We start from the raw sequence: 26531 nt of genomic DNA on the forward strand, positions 1-26531 counted from the left end.
TTCCCCTTCTAGTTACTAATTAGCTTTGTATTGTAGAATTTATATTCCATGTATACAGTATATTGTGCATATATAGTCCCTAAACTCAGTAACTGAAAGCTGAATAGAGCATGAGCAGTGAATTAGAAGAAAGGGAGATGGGGAGCTACTAGAGGTATCTTTAGGGGCACATATCTTTCCTGTTAAAGGGCTGAGGTTGCCTTGGGCTGGTACAGAAGCACAAAACATAGAGCATATATAATTTCTATTACACATATATTATACACAACCATATCTAAGGGCTGGTGGCTGGTTCCTAGAAACCTCATCAGATTATTTACAGGAAGATGGTGCACAGGAAAGCTGTTTACTATATTTTAAATTACCTTTATTGCTTCCATTACTTCTTTCTGCAGTATCCACTGTGATTTGTATTCTGACTGTGTTCTGCTGAACTTAAAGAGATACTGACACTAAAAATGAAACCTTTTATTACATCTATCCTAGCATTGTCTTTGCATGAGCTTTATAATTTTGCCATAAAAAGTATTTCTTGATGCTTTTACATTACCTATCTGATCCCCCATGTTCCCCTATAAGGGGGCTGCCATATTTGTGCCGCAGGAGGCCGTTAGCACTAGAAGCTATAACTGACAGGCTGTGGAGGGACAGTCAGGTTGGTAAAACAGTCAGGTTTAAGAACTTCAAGTAGCAATTGCTTATAAAAGCAGCCCTAGCAGCAAAAAATAATAAACATGACCTATAGGTAACTTTTTATGTAGATTCATCATTTAATTTTAGTTTTTTTGTCAGTATCACTTTAAGCCTTGTTTTCCTAATGACTTGCATCTCTTCATCTATATCTGCCATTGTCCTTCTAGGTGTCAGGATAAGTATCTATTCCTAGAATATATTTGATTTAATTTATATTTACTACTGTGTATTACATGGGGACAGTGTCCTTTTTATTAGGTCCGTGTTTTTAACAAACCCCTTAGGTACTATTTATATTCATCTTGACAAGATGCAAATTAAATGGACTTAAGACTAAATGCTATTATCAGTTATGTAAGCACCATTATGATCATTACCATTGTCTCTTGTTTAAGAACACTTGCAGAAATGATCCCTTACTACTAGAATGGAAGAAGGTTAAATGTGTACTTCAGGGTACTTGTAAAGAGGATGTGTCATGTCCCTAAATATTTTAATATTTGCTTGGCAGTACTGTGTCAAGTGCTTTTTTAATATTTAGTCATATTTGTGTTTGTTTTGTTGCAGCTCTTTGTTCTTAAATCCTTTCACAATCCTACTGCAGCCTTTGTAGGCTAAACATCAATCTGCTGAGTGTTTTTGTTCCTTCCCTATTGAAAACACATAGCAAAAGAAATGATAGTACTGGGAAGTATTGGAATTTAGGCTCATTGAAAAGCATAAAAGATAAATAGAAATAGTAAGAGAACACATAATGGTTGATTCACTAAAGTGCGATAAAACAAGCGCTATTTATAGCATGCGTTAAAAATTTTATTGCGTCTAATTTTTTTGCGTCTTAACGCACGATTCACTAAAAGTATATTTGCGTTAATTTAGATGCGATGCTGTTTGCGTTTTTTGAAGTCGCGAAGACTATTTTCATGCGGTATTCGATGCAACGCGCACTTATTAACACAGCACGCTACTTGTCGCGCCCACTAATTAAAGCACGTGCGCTACGTATTGCACGCACGCCATATTAGCCATACACACCATTACATTCGTAAAACTACTTTTCTGAAAATGACCATTTCCCTGCAAACTGGAGGCTGCATCACTCTAGGGCCAACACATACTTGAATAAATCACACTTCAGTCCAAGTCCATGTTGTGTTGCCAAAAGCTCATGAACTGTACTTTTCTATAATTACTGCCTGCCCCAAGTAGGTGTTAATTTTCGCACAGACTAATGCAATATTTAGCGCGTCTAAGGGGGAGATTTACCAAGACCTGAACACTCGGGGCGTTCGGAAAGGCTCTGCCGCTGTTTACAATGGTTCGGTACGAACATTCCGTGACTTTCAGATCGCCAATACGATATTATCGTGACTAATACGATTTTTTCGTAAGCATTTTCGTGATATTTGCGATCTTCAGAAATTTTCGTTTCCAATACGATTTTTGCCCATTTGGGATTCGAACTCGTGTTTTGATAAATCTGCCCCTAAGTGGTTGTGAATCATGTATTAGTATTATTTCAACGTGAGAATTAGCACAATGCGGTAAAATTAACGCATTTGTTTGCACGCTATTTAACGCACGCAATATGCAACTTAACGCATGCGATAATAATTTAGCGAATCGTGCGGTTTTATTTCGCGTCAATTTTAACACAAAAAAGCATGCGATAAGCGTTATCGCACTTTAGTGAATCAACCCTATAATATTTATGCTATACTATATATAATATATTAATATACATATATATTTATATATATAATATATATAATATATATATATTGATGCTCCTTAGATAGGTGTAATGTGTTCCCCACACACACCTCTGGTATTTTGAATATATATTATGTAGCTCTCAGGAGCTGAGAAGAGAAATTCCAATGAAGGAGTGTTGCCTACAGCACATAATGTGAATATTTGTTTTAGTGCCTAGAGTGGAGCAGTGATAAATATAATACCTTAAATATCAATCCTCCTTCTACCAAATGGATTATGTTAGGGAAGATATTAATATGAACTGAAAAATCTGTGTGTCACCCTATTTGTGTTCTTTTTATGTAAGTTTTCTCTAAGCCACTCATTATTTTTTGTGTCTGAACGATGCGCAAGTTAGCAGGCAGTTGAGGGGTGGAATAAAAGACTGCATACGTTTTGCCCCTTAGTAATACAGTGCTGCAGAATGCGGGCAGTGCTATATTCATTAGGGCTGCGCTCTAAAATGGAAAACAGAGACTTGAAGCGGTGCATAACTACAGCGTGAGCAAACTTTGCATTGCAGAGGGAACAGTAAGGCCTTAATTAATGAGTGGTTTTAATATACTTTGGTAGAATGTATAAAAGTCCAACATATAATTGTTTGGGGCCCTAAATTGAATTTGCTGTGGGGCCCAGTAAGCAATTTAGGAACTTAGGAAGGAAGTGTGCAAAGTGTAAGAAAATTGCCGATTTTGGATGTATTTTGTACTGTAAACGTTGCCTGCACATAAACATATGACCTTTAATATTGCTGCACCCACAAACTGAAAAATGTAATTGGCGCTCTGAAATATGTTGGGGGCTGCCACAGAAAGTGATATAGCCTTGTTCTGCTTAAGTTGCTTTTGTTCAATAATGAGGTAAAATAGCAAGTGCTGCCCATGCACATAGGTTCAGACAATATAGCACTGGGTAATTCCTATATATTTCTGGGCATGTTGCATAAAAATGTAGTACAGGTATGGGATCCCTTATCCGGAAACCCATTATCCAGAAAGCTCCGAATTACGGAAGGCCCATCTCCCATAGACTTCATTTTATTCAAATAATACAGAATTTTAAAACTGATTTCCTTTTTTTCTGTAGTAATAAAACAGTAACTTGTAATTGATTCCAACTAAGATATAATTAATCCTTATTGGATGCAGAACAATCCTATTGGGTTTAATTAGTGTTTTATTGTTATTTTAGTAGAGTTAAGGTATGGAGATCCAAATTACAGAAAGACCCCTTATCCAGAATACCCTTGGTCCCAAGCATTCTGCATAATAGGTCCTATACCTGTAGTAACAGGTGGAAAGTTTGCTCCTAATTTATTGAACCATGGCAACCAACTGAATATCTCCTTGTGAAAAAAAGAATAATAAAAGCAACATGCTTAGTATGATTTGCTAAGCCTGTATATTTTACACCAAAAGACCACCTTTAAGAAAAGAAATTTACCTTCCCATTCTTGTCTTTGCAGTCTGTATATATACACAGCAGGAAATAGCCTCTCCAGCAAATTATATTACTTTTTCAGTTATTTTATGCTATTTGCTTTATGTATCTCTCTAATGTGTCATAACCAGTCTCACTTTACATTTGCAAATCATTATACTTAAGTGCTGAAGACTGTCCATTTTGTAGCAGGTCCCCTACTTCATAGCTATTATACTGTACAAGCTTTCATTAGCTAGTTCTTCCCTGGGAAATCTCATGATTTAAGGTTGTTACTGAAATGGTTACAGATATCAGTGATTAACTAACTCATATGTAATGCTAGTGAGAAGCTGTGTTCATATGGGAAAGATATACTGTATCATGAGTGACTATTATAGAAATCTTCTCATTTGAGGTCTCCTAAACCCAGACGCTTCCTTACAAGTCGTGAAGCACCTGCATTATGTGCTTTAGATTTGTAATATTCATTTGCCTCTTACAGTGATGCTGATAATATCACAAGGTAGTAGTGTAGGACCAAATTACTTTAAAATAAAGGGAGAGAAGGAATGAAAGTCCCTTTTGTCTAAATTTTTCCTTACTGTTGGCCAGATTTCTAAGATTCTAAATGTTTAGTGTGGGCCAAATGTTAGTAAAATGATCATACATGTCTATGAAGCAAAGCTGCAGGAAGGAAAGGTAGTAACCATAAAAGCAAATCCATGATCTGTCTGAACTGTCAATACAAATAAAAAGCAACTTTCTAAATGTAAAAAAGGTAGAGCCTATGTTCAGTTTTTACATCCTACATATTCAGCTAATTTTGCTTATAGGTCAACTACCCCTTAAAGATATCAAAAAGACTGGTAATTGCTAAATTCTTCTGACCTTTTGTTAATTAAACCAAACCCCACTATAAATGCAATAACAGCGAACCCAAGGTCTCACTGCTATATCTCATATTCTCATGTTTTTTTTATTAACAGACTGGTCTGAAAATCAAACAGGTTAGAGCTTTATACATTTACAGAGATATGTATAGAGTGTTCATCCACATAAGGCTAATTTTAGAATTCCAATAATCACGAGGATAAAGTAGCGGCGTGTACATGTACAGTGTTTGCATACTGAACTATGCATTAACCGTATTTGTATCAAAAATAGAAAACAGAAAAAAGAGTCTATAGAGTTTATAGAGTTTAAGTAAATATATAAATACTACACTAATGAGCTGAGAGAGAGGGTAATGGGCTGTCAGGTCATGTACTATTGCCTTGTGCATCAATACTATCTGGCCTGACTCTGATCTTACTGCTTATTAGGAAGAAGCAGTAAAATGTTACAATCCATGTTCTCCTCTCATTGAGTTAAATCTAATGATTTGTCACACTCCAGTAAGTAGTGCAGAAGCACTGATGCCAGAGTTCTTGATTGGGTTGCAATGCCTGGCTACATTACCTGCTGGTAAACCCTATATTCTCTGATTTGCTACACAGTTGCTCCTAAATTTCATATACTACAAGACTTAAGGTGGCCATACATGCACCGATTATATTGTACAAAACCTTGTTTCAATATTCGGTGAGTGTGCGGCTGCTCGACGAGGCGACCGATATCGCAAAAGGCTGCAGATATCGGTCGACTCTTCGATAAGGCCGGTTAAAAGATTTCGTAGCAAAGTCTACGTTCAGGGCTGAATCGGTAGAAGGAGGTAGAATTCTTATTGTTTCTACCTCCTTATCTGACAATTCAGCCCTGAACATCTGTGGAAGTTGGGAACAATCTTTTGTGCGACCAATGGTTGCACGAAAGATCGAAAATCGCTACCTGTATGGCCACCTTTAGGTCCTGGAGCTTATCAGGCATTACTCAAGCTGCCTATACATGAATAAATCCAAGCTCACCAAACGAGCACATCGTTGCCCTGTTTTGTTTGTGAAAGGGGCTTTTTTTTTCTTGTAAATTTTTGCATGAAACATCTTGATGTACTTTAATGTAACTGAAAAGGGCAAGTCTAAATTGATAGATCACTTTAGGCAAAATTGTCCAATTTACAACAATCTGTGAAAAAGTGAAACATATATGGTATGTATGAGATTTAGGATTTTTTAATTGCTTTATGCTGGCACCATATTGGTTCAGATATGGGCATAAAAGTATTTTTTTTTTTTTGCACAAGCCATTTACTGCATTTCCCCCACTCTCCAGAATATGCATTTTGGTCACAACGTTTGTTTGAGGCTTAACACACATGGACAGTTCAGAAATAGGAAGGCTAATAACTCAAGAAGAGAGAGAATTGTATTGTATGCTATGGCATACCGTTCTGTTTCTATGAGAAGCCGTGCGTTTCAGCACCACAGACAGCTCCCCAGCCCTTTAATAAACGCTTCTGCTCTAGGTCAACTACAGCTTGACCCCCTCCTGGAACGGCCTCTGTAACACCAGCGGATCCATACACTTTATGTGCCAGAGACTGAGACAGACTAGAAGGGAGGAGATCGTGGAAAGCTGCTGTGAGATGAAACGAATGACAGAATCCCGCATATGAATACCCGTGTGTGAAATGCAGATAGTTGGATTAACCCTTTAGACGCAAAATATTTGATAAAAAGGGACAACTCAGTCTGTTTCAATATCCGCCGTGCAACCTGTTCCGATTAACTGCTGTACAGCAGACAGACCCAAGTGTATATCCAATCACACAATAATCTCTATTAATATTCGGAGTTATTACATTCTCTCATTCTAAAACGTAGTGTGTCTTTCCCTATAGTATATTGCCATGGAAAATGTAATACAGAATATTTTTTTTACAACATGAAGGGTTAATTGTATAACTTTATACACAGTATTTAATATTACTGCTGATATGCCTGGTTCTTTAGTAGAATAACATTCGCTAAAAGAAAGAAGTTTTGGCTGCACTATAACATATAGTTAATGTCTGTAGGCGCAGTACAAAGCTACACAATGTACCACAAACACAATGTACCACATACACAATGTACCACATACACAATGTACCACACACACAATGTACTACATACACAATGTACCACACACACAATGTACCACATACACAATGTACCACACACACAATGTACTACATACACAGCGCTGTCGCTACATTTCTCCCAGCAGCCAGAGGAAGCGCATGCGAGCTGTTCCAAAGCGTCCAGTCTTCAAGTTGCTCTCAATGAACCAGCTCCTACCTGAAAGCTTCAGCAGCCAATCTACAGAGGGAAAAGCAGGCAGTTTCAATTTTCGGTGGATTTGCTGCTTGCATATAGTCTTTAGCTTGAGAAGCGTCCAGCAGCGTTTAGAAGTTCGTCTGCGGGCTGTTTTGCAATGATGTGACTTTAATAACAAATGGCACAGGTGTTGCTGGATGTATTGGTTAGTGGATGAGTGCAGGCCAGCCGGAGACATGCCCGCTCATTTAGCAGGGTTCAATCGCTCAGCTGGGGAAGTAGTTCAGCTCGGTAACGCGTGTGCGGCGGGTCTGGCGGAGGAGCAGTTGCAGCACTATGGGCAGTTCAGTTCCAGCGTGTCTATCATCCTAGCGGTGCTTATGGCACTCATGGTACTCGCTACTGTCTTGGGAAACGCTCTGGTCATCCTTGCGTTTGTTGTGGAGAAAGGTCTCCGTACTCAAGGAAATTTTTTCTTCCTAAACCTAGCCATTGCTGATTTTTTAGTGGGTAAGTGGTGGGGGTCAGCGACCTCTGAGCTTTAAGAAATCATTCAACATGGAGGAGCCATTATAGTGTAGCTTCCTTTTCAGTGTTTTTCGTGACTGTATTTGTGGACCACATTACTGTGAGAAGTGGTCAGGGAGTTTTGCATCTTCAGTTAAAAAGCTGCCAGCACAAATGTTAGGCTGGTAATGTCTTCAAATATCCAAATCTACCTAGTGTACACGTTTAACCAAATGTATATGTACATGTTAACATCACTTTTTGTAATAATAATATTAATCATAGAAACAGGTACTATCTTCTAACTAAGGAATGATGTATTTGGAGTGGCTTTGTATAATTCCAATATAAACCCTTTTTAATTGGAATATAAACCCTTTTGTAAACTGAATTATTGCCATGTGTGTTTCAGCTGGTGAGGTTGTTTTGTTCTCACTAGAAGATCATTATTATTGTTACTCTCTGTCTATTTTACAGGTGGATTCTGCATCCCACTCTATATCCCTTATGTGCTGACTGGCCAGTGGAAGTTTGGGAAAGGCTTGTGCAAGTTGTGGCTAGTAATGGACTACCTTTTATGCACTGCTTCAGTTTTTAATATTGTCCTCATCAGCTATGACAGGTTCATCTCAGTCACTAAAGCGGTAAGACAAATATATCTCTTCTGAAAACTTGCTCCAAAGAAATATACATACACCATGGCAAAATACTATTCAAAAAGGGCAATTAGCTGTACTTAAAATGATCCATATTCTTATGCATGTGTTATTTAAGCCTTTTGTCTAGATATTTTGATTTCAGAAGGTACACTCATTAAATTATTATAGTATAAGGTTATCCATTATTGCATGGATTATATTCAAAACGTGACTTATTTCAAACCAATCCCTCGCACATGATATCCATAAACTGTCATCTCAGTTGACATTTTCTAACCTATAGACTTTCAGTTTGCAATACATGTAAATGTCATTCCAGTACCCAGCCAATATTGTGTTAATCGTCATCAGCTATTACCAACACCATCAAACTGTTTACATTTACTAATTATATCTGTCATTCACAAAAAGTAGAAATATTACTGGGTATCTGTCCATCTGTTCTCTCTCTCTCTGTTTGTAAGTTTCTAGTGCTCTACAGCTTATTTCTAAATCTAAAAACATGATGACATTCTGAAGAAATCTGAAGTCAGATAAAGGGCAAGCTTTTCAGCTATGCTGCCCTGAATTTAAAAAATGAATTATTTTGGCTTTGCAGGGATTTATTAATGCCCAGATACACTAAGGGGTTACCGGGAATTTTCTATTTGATATTCCTTGCGCATCGTTTCATTTATTTAGCAAATAATCCAATACAATGAAAGCAATCTTTAATAGTATGTGAAAATGTATTATTTTGCAATACAAATGTTTATAATTGTCTAGTCTGTGCATGGACATAGGTCCCCAATTCTGGCACATACAGAAGATTTTGGGGTGGGCCGTGGGCCATTACCCTTACATTTTGTATCTGCCCATCATGAACCAATAAACTATTTACTGGCAACAGGTTTCATACTATAGTTCTGTGAAATTAATTAAATGACATTTGACCCCTGTTTATCCCCCTAGTTACATACTAATACCATACACTTATTTCTACTGGATACTGTATATTATAACCTGGATAAATGAAAATCTTCATAAACTTATTTGTATGAACTATATTCAAGTTTTTGAAGCCAACACACTCAGCTTTTATCACTGAAAGATAGGAGTACATTTTTTTTTGTGTGACTGGTCCTTTAAATACATTTTAAAAATCATATAGAACATAATCATTATGAGTACTCTGACAATGTACCAGCAGTTCAAGGCCTGACAAGACATTTCTGGGGACTGTGTGATTTAAGGTCACTTACAATTGCAACATGACAGCACATATCGCATTTATTGAGTGCAGTGGCTATTATACGTCTTTGTTACAAATGCATACAAAAACCCGTAATTACTGCAATATACCCATGGGAAACGTTTAAACTATGCCATTTATTTTAATCACCCTTTTGCATAGAGATTACATTAAAAAAGAAGTTGGAACAAAAATATCTATAATTAGCGGCACACCGTAGTGATCCAAGCTACATGTTTAAGCTCTATATTTAGGCAAATTATAGCATTAGTATAAGTACAATAAACTGCCTAGTTGGTACATTTTTGCATATTCGCTGGTAAGCTTTTAGCAGCAGGTATTTGTAAATGTTCTTGAAAATGATATTAAAAAAAAAAGAAGAGAGAACAAAAAGGCCCATGAATCTGATTTCAAAAGTGACTCATTTTTAATAGAAGTCTGGCTGTGGAATGATAATGGTATCACTTTAATTTCTGATAACTTTTTTGGCATATGTAGGTGTCCTACAGAGCACAGAAAGGAATGACAAGAAATGCAGTGTTAAAAATGCTTATTGTTTGGGTGGCAGCCTTTCTTCTCTATGGCCCAGCCATCATCACCTGGGAATACATTGCAAGAACTACTATCTTACCAGAAGGGGAATGTTATGTAGAATTCTACTACAACTGGTATTTTCTGATGATAGCTTCCACAATAGAATTCTTTACTCCATTCATCAGTGTTACCTATTTCAATCTAAGCATCTACATTAACATCAAAAGGAGAACTATGATGAGAAATGAAGAGATGGCCCAAGGTCAAGAACATTGTGAGCTTACTTTTCAAGGAAAAAGAAAAGAGCACTTGATTTTTTTTGTAAAGCCTGCAGACAGACCCTATGGTGAAGCTAAAAAACAAGGCGGCACACTAAGCCCTGCAATGCCTTCTGCTGTAGGAAATGGTGCACAGGAACTCGAAAGTCCCATGTTGGATCTGAATATAAATCAAGACCTTCCACCACTTCAGGTTGAGGTTTCAGCCAAGAAGTCCCAGGACTGCTTTTACAAGTCAGCAGAAAATGCTTGCTCAAATATGAGGCCAGACATGGCTAGTAGCATTGCAAACCGTTTTAGGCTATCCCGAGATAAGAGGGTTGCAAAATCCTTAGCCATCATTGTTTGTGTGTTTGGGTTATGCTGGGCACCTTACACTCTGTTGATGATCATCAGGGCAGCCTGCCATGGTCGGTGTGTCCAGGATTATCTCTATGAGATATCATTCTGGCTGTTATGGCTGAATTCTGCCATTAATCCTGTACTTTATCCTCTCTGCCACATGAGCTTCAGAAAAGCTTTTATGAAGCTCCTTTGCCCTGGAAAAGTAAAAATACATCCACATATTTTCATGTAAATTGGACTAAAAAGAAAATGGAACCACACATCTGAGAAGGAAAATGTACCCAAACTATCATAAAGTCGGAAACTCAGTAACATTTGGTTTCATAGATTATTGGTAATCAGTCCTGTAGGAGCTCAGCAATGAATTACTTGGGAATGGAAAAACGGAACACAACTGGCAATTCAGCTGCTTGTGATATGTTCAAGAGCTTGAATTCCCAACTTAATATTTATGAAAACCTGGGGGGCTATTTATTCACACTTTCATGCAAACAGGGCCAGGATAATGAACAAGACAGCTAATTAGGCTGTGCTTTTGTTACTATGTTCCGTCTCTCCTTAGAAGAATAAGGCTTCATGGACATATTTTGTGGGTGTTTGTTAAAATTCCATAACAGTCTCAATGGTGCACTACTTCATAAGTATAAACTACGGTCTGCTTAAACTGTGTAGCCTAAACAAGGTTAAGGTACAATAATAGGCTTTGAATTAACTGTATTTAGTGGTCCTTTTTGGACTAGAAGTAGCAAATGCCTCTCAAGAAATGAGCTTAGTGTTTTAAGACATAAAGGCTGATTCACAAAGTATAACATGCGCAATATGTACAATTTGGACAAAAATAGCCATTTTCCCCCAGAACCAGCATCATGTTATGTCTAATAAATATTGTGTGCTGCGCGTTGTGCACAGTTCCAATGCAGAAGCAAATTAGTATCTTGTTTGCTACATCATCTGCAGTGCACAAGTTTGTTTGCATTTTTGCACTTTGCAATTATTTGAATACTGGGGAAAAAACCGTGTACTGTCAAGTAACTATGATGCAAAAATGATTCTTAAATATATTTGGTACAGGTGTGGGATTTATCATCTGCAATGCTTGGCACCTGTCATGGAAAAACATGTTTTTTTCAAAACACATCAGTTAATAGAGCTTCTCCAGCAGAATCTGACAATCTGTTTTTCAACAAAGCAAACATAATTTTTTATATTTAATTTTGAAAATTCACATGGGGCTAGCCATATTCTTTATTTCCCAGGGTGCCACAGCCATGTGACCTGTGCTCTGATAAACTTCAGTCACACTTTACTGCTGAGCTGCAAGTTGGAGTGATATCACCCTCTTCCCTTTCCCCCCAGCAGCCAATCAACAGAACAATGGGAAACGTAGCAAGATAGCAGCTCCCAGTAGATATCAGAATAGCACTCAATAAGAAATCAAAGTCTGGCCTGGGACTCTTCCAGTTACAGTAGGAGAAACAATAGGTTACCTGAAAGCAGTTCTAATGTGTAGCACTGGCTCCTTCTGAAAGCTCAGACTCAGGCACAATGCACTGAGATGGCTGCCTACACACCAATATTACAGCTAAATAAAAATACATTTGTTGGTTCAAGAATAAAATATTAAATGGCAGAGTGAATTATTTGCTATGTAAACAGCATAATTATTAAATAAAATTACACCATAAAATCATGACAGAATCCTTTTAAGTATGTAACAACAACAGGATCATTTTGCTAGGAACATGGATTTATGGTAACTTAGGTAACATCATGTACATGGTTCTGGGGCTGATTTATAGATATATGGGCTCAACTGCTCAAGTACAGTTGCCAGTAGCAACCAATCAGGATATCATTTTCTAACTTGTTGTAGGCTGTTTAAAGCAAATTGCTGACTGGTTGCTACTAGAAAGGGGAGTTAAAGTGAAAACAGTATTTTTGTTATGCTTTTTAAAAGGAATTTGTATTTTGGATCCATAAAACCATGCTAAATATTGAATTGCAATGTATATCTGGTTTCCAGCTGCAAAACATTTAGGTTGCAGTAGAACACTATAAGCCAAAAATTAAAGAAAGAAACAGAATTACACTTACTACAGTTTGGGGTTATTTTTATATTTTATCATATAATATATCTATAATTGGCACACTGATCAGTTGTAGATTGGGAGATCGAAAGTCAAATGTGCAGGTGTCTTTATGTGGGGAACAAAGCCATAATTGTAAATACACAAATATATTGCTACTAACTGCCATTAACATCCACTGGGCTAAAATATTTTTAAATAATCTAGTATTTATCTTGAGTGCCACAAGAGCTACATGAGCTAAGTGTTCTAAGACATAAGGGCTGATTCACAAAGTGCAATATGCAAAATTTGGACAAAAATACCCACATTGCAGCATTTTCCCCCAGAACCAGCATCATTGTACATGTCTGGTAAATATTGTTTGCACAATTCCAATGCAGAAGCAAATTAGCGTCTTATTTGCTAAATCACCTGCACCTGTATGAATGTGAATGTGTCTGTATGTGACAATATGTTCCAGTGCGTAAAAGTAAATATCTGATTGCTAGTATGTTTGTATATTTAATTCTGCTATTATCTACATAGAGATCTATAAACCTTCTAATGTGTGTGGATGGGTTTGTTGTGCTATTGGTGGGTTTTAATAAGTATGTATCCATGTCTATGGCTATAAGCGTCTGTTATTTTTTAATTAATTATATAAGCACTGTGTTTTATCTTTCCTTTCCCTCCTCCCTCCTACTGAGAATAAATACATTATTAGTGCTAGGAGTTTCGATATACATTTGAAATGAGGTTTCTGCCCTAAGGAGCTTACTGTCTATGTAAAGGAAAGATAAAATTGTTGGAAATCTTTGAGGATTCCCTAGCTTCATCTTTAATAAATCTGCCCCTGGCTTTCCCCAAGTTTACTTACAGTGACTGCAACCAATCAATCAGATCAGTCAGGTCTAGTCTACCCATTCAGCTCTGGCTGAAATAAGAAGATCAGCTGATTTTATTGTTAGAGTGTTTGACCATTTGTATTACTACATAATGCCGTTTTGAGAATCAGTTCTTTCTACGGATAGATGGAATGTCAATGGGGAGCCAAGTTGCATCTTCTTAAGCCAATTTGTTTGTTGGGTATATTGAGGAACAATCTATCTGAGTCGTTTTAGTGTGAAGCCACCTACTGGTGGTGTTATACAGATGATGTCTTTATGGCGTGGAGGGGCTCCCATGATGATTTAGTAGACTTTGTTAGTTAACATGTTAGTTCCAAAACTGACTTATATGGGATACTACAGATACACCATCCCTTTTTTTTAGAAGTTCAAGTGAGTAGAAGGTCACTGTCCTACTAAAATGTAGCATAAAATTTAACAGGTACATTGCTAAGATTTGACAACTATGAACAAGAATAAGCACTGGCACTTGAAGCAGGTACAAGCAGGGCAAGCCCTTGCAAATTTAATGGAGATTTAATTTAACGTCCGCATCAAATTTGCAAGAGCTTGCCCTGCTTGTACCTGCTTCGAGTGCTAGTGCTTATTCTTGTTCATGGTTGATCAGGAGGGTGCCGATTCCTCCAGCATTTGTGCACCAAACTCTAAACTGGAGTGTCAGGGTGTGCGGGTAAGGTCCTATCTTCCACTAAGATTTTACAGCTCCCATCTAAAACATTCAAGAGAGAAATGAAAGAATGTTTTTAAATTGGGGATAACTTATCTCTTGTAGAGAGGGCATTGGGATTGGTCCATGCATGTGTGGCACAGAGGTATAACAAGCAGCATTGGTAAAGAAGAAACATTTGTGTTTTTCTGCTTGGGTGATCCTTCAATCTATCCATTTCTGCAGTTACCTTGGCAAATCTGGAGGTGCCACAGTGTGTCATGTTATACTTAGGGCCCCAATATGTCATGAAATGGTGGGGGCTACTGTATCTGTCTTCTGGTGTACTTTGTCCATATAATGCTGCCATTCCAGACACGGAAAACAGAATTAAGAATAATGTGTTGCCCACAGGCTGCTTGCCATGGGAACAGACATGAGTGATGTGTGGATGGGCACTAAGGAGTGCACATGTCCCATTTGAAATGAGCCCTAGTGTGCATTACATTTCTCACTCTCCATTTGAACCCAATTGTACAATTACTCAATCACTCCTAAATCAACAGTGCCCTAACACCTCTTTGTATTGTGTATTCACTTATTAATTAGAACTGGCAGCATGATCAGAACTGGCAAGAAGTGAGAGAGGATTTATGAGGCATGATGCTTATCTCCAGTAATGCATTCGTCATAGGTGAAATACCCATGTTTTTGAATATCCACCTACTTGTGCCAAACAATATTGCAATTATTTTAGCTTTAGCACATTACATGCAGGATAAATCTGGCACTTACTTTTCATTAGATCCTGATGAATGTAGCTTCATTAACATGCTGTGCAAGGGGAAAAAAATAATAGATGATTTTAGCATTTCTTTATACAGATATATCAGGTCTAGGAAGGAGTCTTGCTGCACAGTTAATGAGATGAATTTTTCTTTTAGGCCAACTCTGTTACAAGTGAAAATAATAAAAGGATTGTTAATAGATGTTGTCATGAAACCATGTGAGAAGTTCTAAATAGTACTAAACACAGATTATCCATAAGCAAGTATTGTGAAGAATAAAATGTAATTAGAATATCCTTAAACGTTAAAGTGATTAATATGCTGGCAGCCTGGGATCCCAGGTTAAAGGGTCTCTAACAACTGAAAGAGAAAATAATTTATTTGGATATACAAATCTTTTTTGTAAATGAAATATTTCATGGACATTACTGTATTATTTAACACCTTAAGTGCCATAGGTTGTATAATTGACTGCACTAAAACATAAGTTCCAGCATATTTGCATCATAAATTCTACCTTTATAAATTCTACACTATGGGGGGAAACCATGTAACTAGAGAATAGGGCTCATGTAGATCTGCAAGTGCAGTTGTGGTACACTTGAGTAAAAATGCACTATTGGCACTTCAGTATAGTTATGTTCTGCGCCACAAATTCTTCCTGTCTCTTATTCCAAGTCGATTATTATTATTAATAGCATTTATTTATAAAGCACCAACATATTCTGCGGCGCTGTACAATAAGTGGGTTTCATACATTGGACATACAGAGTAACATATAAAGCAATCAATAACCGATACAAGAGGTGAAGAGAGCCCTGCCCAAAAGAGCTTACAATCTACAGGGAGAAAGGGTTGAGACACAAGGTGTGGGAATGGGCATGACCAGAGTTGTGAGAGGTGTGGCACAGGGTATTGCTTTTAGCAGCACACTGAGGTTATGTTAAACTAGATTAAGGTAAGCTTCTCTAAATAAATGCATTTTTAGATCACTGCAGAACCCACTGATGCAGGAGAACCCTGAAGCTTGTGCCACCGCCTGACCAGATGATAGCTCCAGGGTTCCCTTCAGAACCAGCGTCAGTAGGCTCAGCACACTTGTACCTGAAGTATTAGATGCAGACATTTCGTTGCCTTGTACGTGTACATGTGTAATGACAATAAAGTTGAATCTATCTATCTATCTATCTATCTATCTATCTATCTATCACTTACACTGTGCACACTGGAAATTCTTCCAGGCAGACTTCTGCATAATTGTGTCCAATTTGTGACAAAATGTGTCCACAGTTGCAGTAATTTTCCGTTGCCGGCTTTTTAGTTAGTGACTTTTTGCCATCCCCAGTAACTTCAGGGGTGCTGCTGCTGAAGCAAGTTTCTCAGCTCTCCTCATTGCAGCAGCGCCCCTAAGTGGACCCAAACATAAGCCAGGTAATTTACATGCCATTTTGGATCTTTAGTGGAATGTTTCTGTCTGGAACCCTCACCAGGGGCTACCTATTTGTTTTGATTACTAAAGAACAAGAGGAAGCTGGACGAAGCAGGATGCTTGTACAAAAATGTCTTTATTTACTCAACATGCTTTAGGTTGGCACAACACCATTGTCCAGGCTCCATATCCTATTAAAAATGCTAACCATTGGGTTGTCAGCAGTAGTTAGACTGGACTGGAATCTATAATTGTGTCCAATAAAATAAGTCAGTTTCATATAAAGGTAAAATCATACACAGAAAACTTGATTTTAAGGTATATGCCATAGAAGGCCTACCAAGTGTTACTGTGAAGTAAACTTGATTGCAAGTTAGAGGCAATAAAACATTCAAGAAAGACTGTCTGACTGTCTAGTCATTTACTTACCCCAGGTTACCTGTTACCTGTTAGTAGAGGGCAGCCCTCCACTCTATTTCTGGCCTGGCAGTCACCCAAATCCACCATATCATTTGCCCCTCCCAGTCACTGTGTATTTCATTTTTTAAAACCAGATAGCCTCCCTTTGAAGCAACAGTGTTTAAATATCTTCCCCTTGTGGATCTCACCTTTTTAAGCACAATTCAATTGAATTGAATAATGCTATGGTCCATTTAAAAATGTCTAGACACTGGGGTATCTATCACAGTATTCAGACTAAATGTCCTTTTGTTGTTCTTCCTAGGTAGGCCTCTATTGACAGTTTTGTATGATTTTTTTTTATGATTTTAAGTCTAACACATGCAATTAATGCACTTGACATTTTATGGACTACTGCTAACAACCTACATTTAGGAACTTTTTGGTATTATTGTTTGGGAATCTTTCTGATTGTGACCTGCCTCTTTTTGATGGCCAAAGTAACCAAGACATCTTCTAGGCTTAATTCTACTAGACTTAATTCTACTAGATACTGTATTTTCTAGGCAGTTTATTAGAAACGGTGTCAGTCACCACTTAACTGCTTATACACATATGAAAACCGGGGTAATGAATTTTTAAATAATTTTGTTTTTTAAGTTAGAAATAAAAGTTATGTTTTAATGTGTCCCTCTGTCCCTGTGACAGTCTGCATTAATTAGTGGGAAGGTGCACCTTTTTTCTATCCCTCTGTGGTAGGATAGATAGAGCTATTTTTATTTAAAAAAAGAAAGCCATCCAACCCTTTCTTAAAGCTATCTCTTGTATCTGCCAGTACGACTGATTTAAGAAGAGAATTCTACAACCAAATATTAAGATGGAACCTCTTTTCCCTACTGGTAAATAAAGCATTAGAGTTTATTATATGACCCCCTTATATATTTATACATAGTTATCATGTCACCTCTTAAGCGCCTCTTCTCCAGTGTAAACAGACCCAACTTGGCCAGTCTTTCTTCATAACTGAGACTTTCCATACCCTTTACCAGCTTAGTTGCCCTTCTCTGTACCCTCTCTAATTCAATAATGTCTAATTTGAGCACTGGAGACCAAAACTGCACAACATTTTCTAGATGGGGCCTTAACAGTGCTCTGACCGCGGGGTCTGCTGTATAGAAAGCCACCCTGCCAAGCCGTTTTCTTACCTGAAAAGTTGCAGCAAGTGCTCAAGCAAGTGGGCAGCAGGGATAGGATTGTTGTGTTCACTAGGCCCCTCTGATGATTTTTTTGCAGGAAGAGGCCTAGCACCAAGTAATTACACCACTTTATCTTACCCGCACACAATCCTCTGTAGACTTCTGTGGTGGTGCTGATGTTCCCTGGACACCTGGTGTGTTATCACTACAATGCAGCTTTGTATATATAGGAGCCGCACACATGCTTGTGTATTGTAGAAGCACAGAGAGTGCAAACAGTGGATAAGGTTATAATGTGGCCAAATAAACGGGTAAGCTTCCATAAAGAGCTTCTGGCAAAGAGCCTGTAGCCGATTGAAAAATCCACCCAGTTCTCCAGAAACCCAAATCCCTCCTCCCTACATCAATCTCTCAGCCAAGCATTAATCTCCCTGAACTCCCGCTGACTTCTTGACGTTGCTCGTGGAACAGGTAATATCTCTAAGAACATTACTGTCAAAGTCCTCGCCCTCAAAATTTTGCCTAGTTTTTAAAAATTGGTCTTGAGGACCACTCCCTTCTTCTAAATTTGTCATTGGTATTTATGTGTACCTAGACCATCAGGTCTTCCCCAGCCCCCCTCAATAATCTGTCTACTCGTTCCACCACATAATGAAACCTTAGCACCAGGCAAGCAACAGAAAGTTTGGCATGTACTGTAGGGTCCAATGCTGCAAGTTCCCCCCTTAGAGTCTGCAACTCAGATTCCAAGAGGAAAACTCACCTACATCTCTCACAAGTAAACACTGAATGGAACTGCTGCTCCAGGATCACATAGATGCGACAAGATATACATTGGGGACCATATATAAAATTTGTGCAGCACCAAATTATTTGCAGTGAAAATATTTGCCCTGCTCGTGTTTATATTTATAAAGCTGGACAAGACTGGTGCATTTAATAAAACATAATTTCAAATTTGTGTCTGAATTACACCAAAACTTTGCTGCGGAAAAAATGCTTGCTAAAAATATTTCACATATTGCAAAATTATGTTCACAAAGTGAAATTTGGCACTAGATTAGCACACGATAAACACGCAAAGAGCACCTGCTCACACAAACTACAATCTCATTTGCGAATCTTTGTGCTCATTTTGCATTTCACTGCGATTTGCAAAAAAAGGAAAGATGGGCACATCAGTGCAAAATGTAAGCGTTTAGGGGGAAACATGCGCAAAACAAGCATTTGTGAAAAAAAAAGTTCTCTGCGTGAACTTTATAAACGACCCCATTGAGTGACACCTGCAAACTAATCCTTACATGTCTTTTGGTTTCTAACGTCTGCTAAACACATATTCGCATACAATAGTTAAGACGAAATGCTAAAAAATCCCATAAAAATCGAATAGTGTTGAAAGCTTGCAGCACTGCATCTGTTGGAAGGGCTAAGTAATCATTTCCCAGGGTTACAAAACTGTAGCTCAACAAAACTAGTACAGCAACGGGATTCCCGTGCCTGTTTTACTGCTCTCAATTTACACTTTTGTCATGCATTGTTTGCTAGCACAGATATCTTTGCGGTAACAAGCACTATAATCTGTTTTCAATGCGTCTCTAAATATATGAGAGCAGATGGTTACTACTCAGGAAAAATATAACAATCTTTTAAAATGTAACAAGCTCTTGAGCAGTGGAACACACTGTAAAGAAACATTAGCCTCCCCCCACCCCGCATTTACTTGCATTGCATTCATTTTAACACTCATTTATTTAATAGAGTTCAACAAAATGATAGACTGTTAGATCCATTTGAATACATTCTCACATTTTTGCTTTCATTGTTCATCTTGCAGCTGGTTGACATAGTTAGCCAGCTTGAAGTTTATTGCAATATACGGAAAATCAGTCTATGTTTTGCTTAAAGGGGAGGGCATTTCTTTGTAGCTTAATTCACAGAATGTCTTAATGTCCTATATATTTGGAATCCCTCAGTTTTCCCTATTTTGAAATTCCAAACATCTCCTTCACGGTTTTACAAACATAAACTTGGCTAATATAACAGCTAAAATACAAGATTTGCTATGGTTAAACAGATGCAGAGTATAAAATATCAGTTATATAAGACATAAATATTTCCTGTGAGTGCAGGATAGACACATTTCCAACTCTGAGCTCCTTCCACATTCAACCTTTCAGTCCCTGTTTCAAATACACAGGGCAAGGTTAAAAACAAGTTTGAAAACACATTACTGTGTGATCGTGGAATAGAAACCTCAGATGAATTATTCAGTTCAAAGAAAACACAGCAGTGGTTGCTCTGAATAAAATCCCAGCAGGAGTTAAGATATATATATATCATACGAAAGTCTAAACTTTAAAGACCACAGACAAGTGCTACATTTAAGCTCTATTAATTATGCATGCTAAATAAATAGGGTAGTCTGCATGGGATTTTACAGTATTTGCCACCCTTGGGAGACAATAGTGAGGATTGTTTTATAGAGTGGAGAGTAAACATGAAACTTGGTCAGTTTTAACACTGTGATAAATAATACTTATTAATTAATACTAATACAATATTAAATAATTCTGTAGCCCCCACATACATACACAGTGCAGTCAAACACTGCATATTAAACCCAATGGTAATACATTTTAAAGTGTAGCTCATACATCCTTGGTACAAATTATTCATTTAGTCCCTGTTTTTTAGAATCAAACCTTGGCTGTCTCATTTCACAACATAAAAACATTTTCTGTCACTTAAAAATCATTAGTTGACTTAATAATTAGCCTTCTTTGTAGGGGGTATGTATAACTAAATATTATCATGTTAAATTCACAAAAAAGACGCAGAGGTGAGCCGGGAACTCTGTATTATTTTGTTGTCTAGACTAGAGGTTTATCTAATGAAAACGCATTGGGTTTTCAAATGAAATATTTCATGACGGGAGATTGTAATCATGCAAAACACAAAGAAGGAGCAAAATTATTTCCAAGCTGTAGACTAGATTCAAAGATGAAAATCACTGTTTTAATTAAATATTTGAGCATTCAGAGAAATACACAAATTAGTTATGTGGAAAGTTGTGAATCATTACAGTACCAAGGTTGGACATAAATGTATGTATGTATATCTTTATTCATAAAGCGCTACTTATGTACGCAGCGCTGTACAGTAGATTAGAGTAATACAAACAGATAATAATAGATAAATACAAACTATAACAATAAATACAAATAAATACAAGGTACAGTTGCAACAAGTTAAAAGTCAAAGATACAAGAGGATGGCGGTCCCTGCCCCATAGAGCTTACAATCTAGATAAAAACATAATTAGATTAATAACATAAAGCAATAATATATATACTAATAATATTAAACAATAATATAGACATAAATAATTAGATACAGCCAGATGAAGTCTATCATATTACTGACTTAAAGAGACTTGAACTGTATGCAACTAGGGCTGACATCTGTTTGATACTTTACTGTCGTAGCAGGTGGTAGATATTGATATTAGATGCAAATGAAGAATAATAACAAGTACTGTATAGGAAGAATGAATATTCCATATATTCCAGAAAAGAAGGCAAGCTTGGGTGCTACACCTAATTTGCAAAAATATATGTACATATACTGAGCCAGAAAGTGACAGGATAGTGTTGGGAACAGAGGTAAATATCACTGGGCTGGGGGCAGCTTTTACACGTTTCTATGGATTGTAATCACTTACCTGAAACTCCCGGTTGGTTCTCCTGTTAAGAGAAAACTGCACTAGCTGGGGTATATGGTGACACAATCCTCTTCCTTCTTCACTCATGCACAGTGGAGGGTAAAGTTGAACTTTAACAAAAAAAATCCAGCTTTTCGCTCAACTGCGCATACATGGGTCAGGGATTTTGTCAAAAAAAGGATGGCTTGCCTGCATTAACCCCGGGCCGCTGCAGTTTTCTCCTAACAGGGGCACTGGCCAGTGGCTTCATGTGAGCAATTACAGTCACCGGAGGCACCCCGCAGTGATTTAGCCCTTTCTTCCTCTTTTAGGAATCAGCATATACAACAAAGTATGCTTTTCATAACTTTGAGTATAAAAAAGTTCCATAGAAAGAAAATCCATGGTTTAGTGGACTGTGAATTTCTATAAGGAACCGTACCTTAATAAGAATTCTCATATTCATTTCAATTGTATCATGTTGTATTACAAAAAAACAACTGTTATGAGAGGAACAGAAGGGATTCAAAAAATATCAATACTTTAGAAATAACAAGTACAGAAGTTTTACAAAATTTGAAAAAAAAGTCTCTAGGCTACATAATCTAAACAAACATAAAAACTTGTCTAATCAATGCTTGGTTTCTCGGCAAACTATCATGTAAGAAGGATATACTGTTGCTGTATGAAATATAAAAGATCGTAGTAACCGCTCGTGCCCTTAGCAAGTATGGAAACCTACCCTTCTCATACATCACTGCCAAGAACACTCACCCTTATCTCTAGTATTTATCTTTAATAAATGTTTGGCAGGCACGTATTAGTGGCAAAGATCCAAGTTTTTTCATTGTCTAATTTTTTTTTGAAACTTGAAGAAGTTTTAAAAGAAAAGTTATTAATGATACAGTAGAGAAAGGGGAACATTGCTCCTGTATTGTACAATTGTCAATAAACAATAACTGATGTTATAATTTTTGTCTTTTGTGGTGTGTGTTTCAAACTTGGAAAGAGAGGTATAGTGGAGGTTTGGTAGTATGGGCGAATATTGCCTTCTATATTCTGTTAGAGAATGGGTAGCATGCCCTCTCTGTAAAGCCAGATGTTCCAGACTTTTTCACATTTTCTTATATTGTTTAGCAAAGCTGTGAGCTTTTCCATTTCTGTTCTTAATTTATTGTAGTGTTGGAGGCATCCCTGTCCATTTTTTGGCTATGAAGCATCTCGTGGGCAAGCATAAATGAATACTGGAACGGCATTCACTGTTTGTAAAATGTAGAGTAGAAGGGCAAGCCAGGGATCACTGCCTACTTTTTCTGTCGAACTGAAGCAAAAAATTTCCATTGACTTTAATGCATTTACAGTGTAGAAAAACTCCCACTGACTTCAATGCATTTGGAGTAATAAAAAACACCTATTTACTTTAAAGTAGACATATAGGATAAGGTAATGAATATTATAATACAATGCAATAATAAATATTATATGGTGCTGGTTTCACTTGGAGCTAAAAATGATCATTATCTTTAAAATGGCCCCTTTACTGGAGCTCCAGTAAATGGGTATGGTCCCTGTTTATGTTTCAAATGAGGGATGGGGGTACCCTGACTGTCCCTGCCAAAAGCACAATAGGAGGGTGGTAGCCAATGTGCATTCACACAAGAAAAGTAAGGCTTCAGTTCCCTGTTATGTTCATCTAGCTGTTCCCACCCTAAAGTGCAGTGAGCTGAGTGCCACCAGCTCATTAAATAAATCTAACAAAACACAACTTTTTAGGCACTTCCCTTCTATCTTTAAAAGAGTATAATGCATTTGGTGAAAAAAAAAAATTCAGAAAAAAATCCTATTAACTTCAATGCATTTGGACTGACGAAAAACTCAGAGATATGAGTGAGAAAAAACTTTAAAAAAAGCACCCATTGGTTGAATTCATTTGGATTGAGAAAAAACACCCAATGACAAAATAACAAAAAACACACACAAAAAATGCCTATTGATGCAGTTGGCATGAGAATAAACATCCATTGACAAGTTTAAAGGTCCTGCTGGGTAGAGGAACGCATCGGCTTGTCAATACAATCCTTGCCCAGACGGCCTGATTTTGGCCCAGTACCAAAGGTAATTGCACCAAGCACAATTCCCACATGTAACTGCAATTCTGCTAGAATTATTGGAAAAAACTTTTAATTGGGGGTAAAAAAACAAACAGCAACCTGCACTATAAATGTCACCTTGCACATTGTGCGCTTACCGTATTTACTCGAGTATAAGCCGAGTTTTTCAGCATGAAAAATGTGCTTAAAAACTCATGCTCGGCTTATACTCGAGTGAATATAGGCTGCACTGGCATTCGGTGCGCACGCCGCAGCCTCACCTCCCCCCCGTATATACTCGAGTATAAGCCGAGTTTTTCAGCACGAAAAATGTGCTTAAAAACTGGAGCGTGTACTCGGACTAATTGGCCATGTATTATGTGCATCTTTAATAGAATTCCTTGCTATTGCTTATCGTGTGCACGTGCGCCTACGCAACCGCCTGAGTACATGCGGGGGGGGAAGTTGAGGCTGCGGTGTGTGCGCCGCGCGCTGAGCTACTGTATTCAGCAATAGCAAGGTGGATGATGGAAGGAAAACTTCTAGACAAGCTCAGCTGAACGTAATGGAATGCTGCAAGGATAAAATCTAGTCAGGATAGATGGCATGATTATTAAAAATATAATAAGCAATAGCAAGGGATTCTATTAAAGATGCACATAATACATGGCCAATTAGTAACCAGATCAGCTGTATACACTATGGATTTCATGGAAGTCTACGGCATGTATCTGAACTTATTCCTAAGTAGCAGCCAGACATGTGTATATGAAGTGGTACCCCGTCTATTACCCTGCCCTTTTCATGTTCTTGTACCCTAAACAGATTCTTAGCACTAAACATAATCAGGATCCTGGCCATTCTTGCCTCACACTCTGGCTTTCGCCATTCTATGGTATCTGGATAAAAAAATCCAGCTAGGTCAGTTTTAGCTGACTTTTAGGGGTGCTGGTTCTACTAGCTGTAGCAGGCTACAACTAAACCTCCAAATGGCATAAAAATCTATATTGACGTAAATGTGGAATACCAGGGGGTAGTAGCTCCAAAACATGATCATCTGAAGGATCCATCTACATGGTATTAATTCTATGTTATTAATTCCTGAGCCTTCCAGATGGGAGTGAGTAAAATTATTTCACATGGGGTCACGCTGAGTGTCCTTTATTAATTAAAAAGTGCAATCAGTTGCATAACTATAAAGGAAGCAGACCTTGCAGTACTGGGGGGGCCCAGACCAGGGGATCTGCATTCTCTAAACATTCCCCCTTCCTAGGCATTTTCCTAAGTGGTGCCCACTGGTGCCTTTAAGTGGCCCTGAACATTTGTGTCCATCTATCTGTCCGATTGGCCTGTAGAAAGAAATCTTAGGAAGCCAGTTGACAGTCCATCATCTGCACCATTTCAAGATCTTTGGATTCAGCAGAAAAATACAAAAATATATATCACTTTGTATTTAATAATATTCTTATTAGGCTTTATTCAGACTTAGATAAGGATCATATAATATTGTGGGTGAAATTAAAGGGAATAATTCCTAATTATAATTTCACAGACCATCTCTGTCAATTTTTTCTTTGTATTATTTGAATTGCCACTATCTGTGTTTGAATACCATTTTTATTTGTCCAGTTTCTGTTAAAGTAAAAACATATATTTCTGTCTGTGTCTAAGATCTAATTTGCACCATTATTAAGAAAAGGCCTCATAACAATAGGGTCGATTTGTTATCATTAGCAGCAATGTTTTTACATGTCAGTTATCAAAGTGCTAGATGTCTTTTGAAGAGATGACTACAAAGTATATAATTTGGATCTCGATTTATGTGTCAGTCTCTCAGCACAAACCTTAATCATCTGAAAGAGAAATCAAGCAGACATTTCCAAAAGTCTCACTCAATCGCACAAGATTGCTTCATAGATCCAAAAAATAAATAACCAACTTAAATTCAAGAAAAGGCTTACACCTTAAAAAATGTTTCAAATAAATACTCATTGCAAAAACAATGGGGTAAATCAGCATATTTATTACCCACAATGTAGTATTTTTTTTTGTATATTCTTTATTCCTGATACGTTCACATTTTTTTTCATTTTTATACAGCGTAATAGAAAAGAGTTGAAAAAAGAATACACATATGACATTTTATTCAAGCTAACGGTTGTTCCTCTTGGGGTACCTTCTGTGTTATTGGTGGTTCGAGTGGTGTCCAAATGTCCCTGTTAGGTGATGTCTCCTCCTCCGCTTATGGAGTTTTCCTGACTGTCACACTACAATCCTATATCAGCCTCCAATTGTATTCTATTATGTCATTGTGTAAGCATCAAGAAGTTAGATCAATAAACCATATTTATGGATATAAAAGAGAAAGGGTAAAAAGTGTTATACATAGAAGGTCGCACAGCCGTTCCTATTTTACTGGTCTGATCTGTATATCTTAACTATTGCTTGTATATTTCGCCCCTTGTTCACCATGTAGTATTTTAATGTAATAGATATCAGAGAAGAAAAGGCTTGCACAGGCATCTATATTGTACACAAAAATTGCTCCTGGATAGAAAGGGAGGCACATGGAAACACATAATGCCCTGCACATGCTATAACTGAGGGCAAAACACAAAGGAATATTACTGCTGGAAATTGCTGCACAGTACTAGAATGATACTTGTGTGTGGCATTTTATGGGCTTAA

The 26531-nt window shown here is 37.4% G+C and overlaps 1 protein-coding gene across 1 annotated transcript; it reads left to right on the forward strand.

The window, feature by feature from the left end:
* Positions 1-7046: 7046 nt before the first annotated feature.
* Positions 7047-11831, forward strand: LOC100498398 (histamine H3 receptor). Its single transcript, XM_002931695.5, has 3 exons — positions 7047-7574; positions 8049-8215; positions 9960-11831. Exons 1-3 carry the CDS (start codon positions 7262-7264, stop codon positions 10848-10850), a joined length of 1371 nt encoding a protein of 456 aa, XP_002931741.2. The 5' UTR covers positions 7047-7261; the 3' UTR covers positions 10851-11831.
* The last annotated feature ends 14700 nt before the right edge of the window (positions 11832-26531 follow it).

Source organism: Xenopus tropicalis, chromosome 4, assembly GCF_000004195.4.
Source record: "Xenopus tropicalis strain Nigerian chromosome 4, UCB_Xtro_10.0, whole genome shotgun sequence".
Classification (NCBI taxonomy): domain Eukaryota; kingdom Metazoa; phylum Chordata; class Amphibia; order Anura; family Pipidae; genus Xenopus; species Xenopus tropicalis.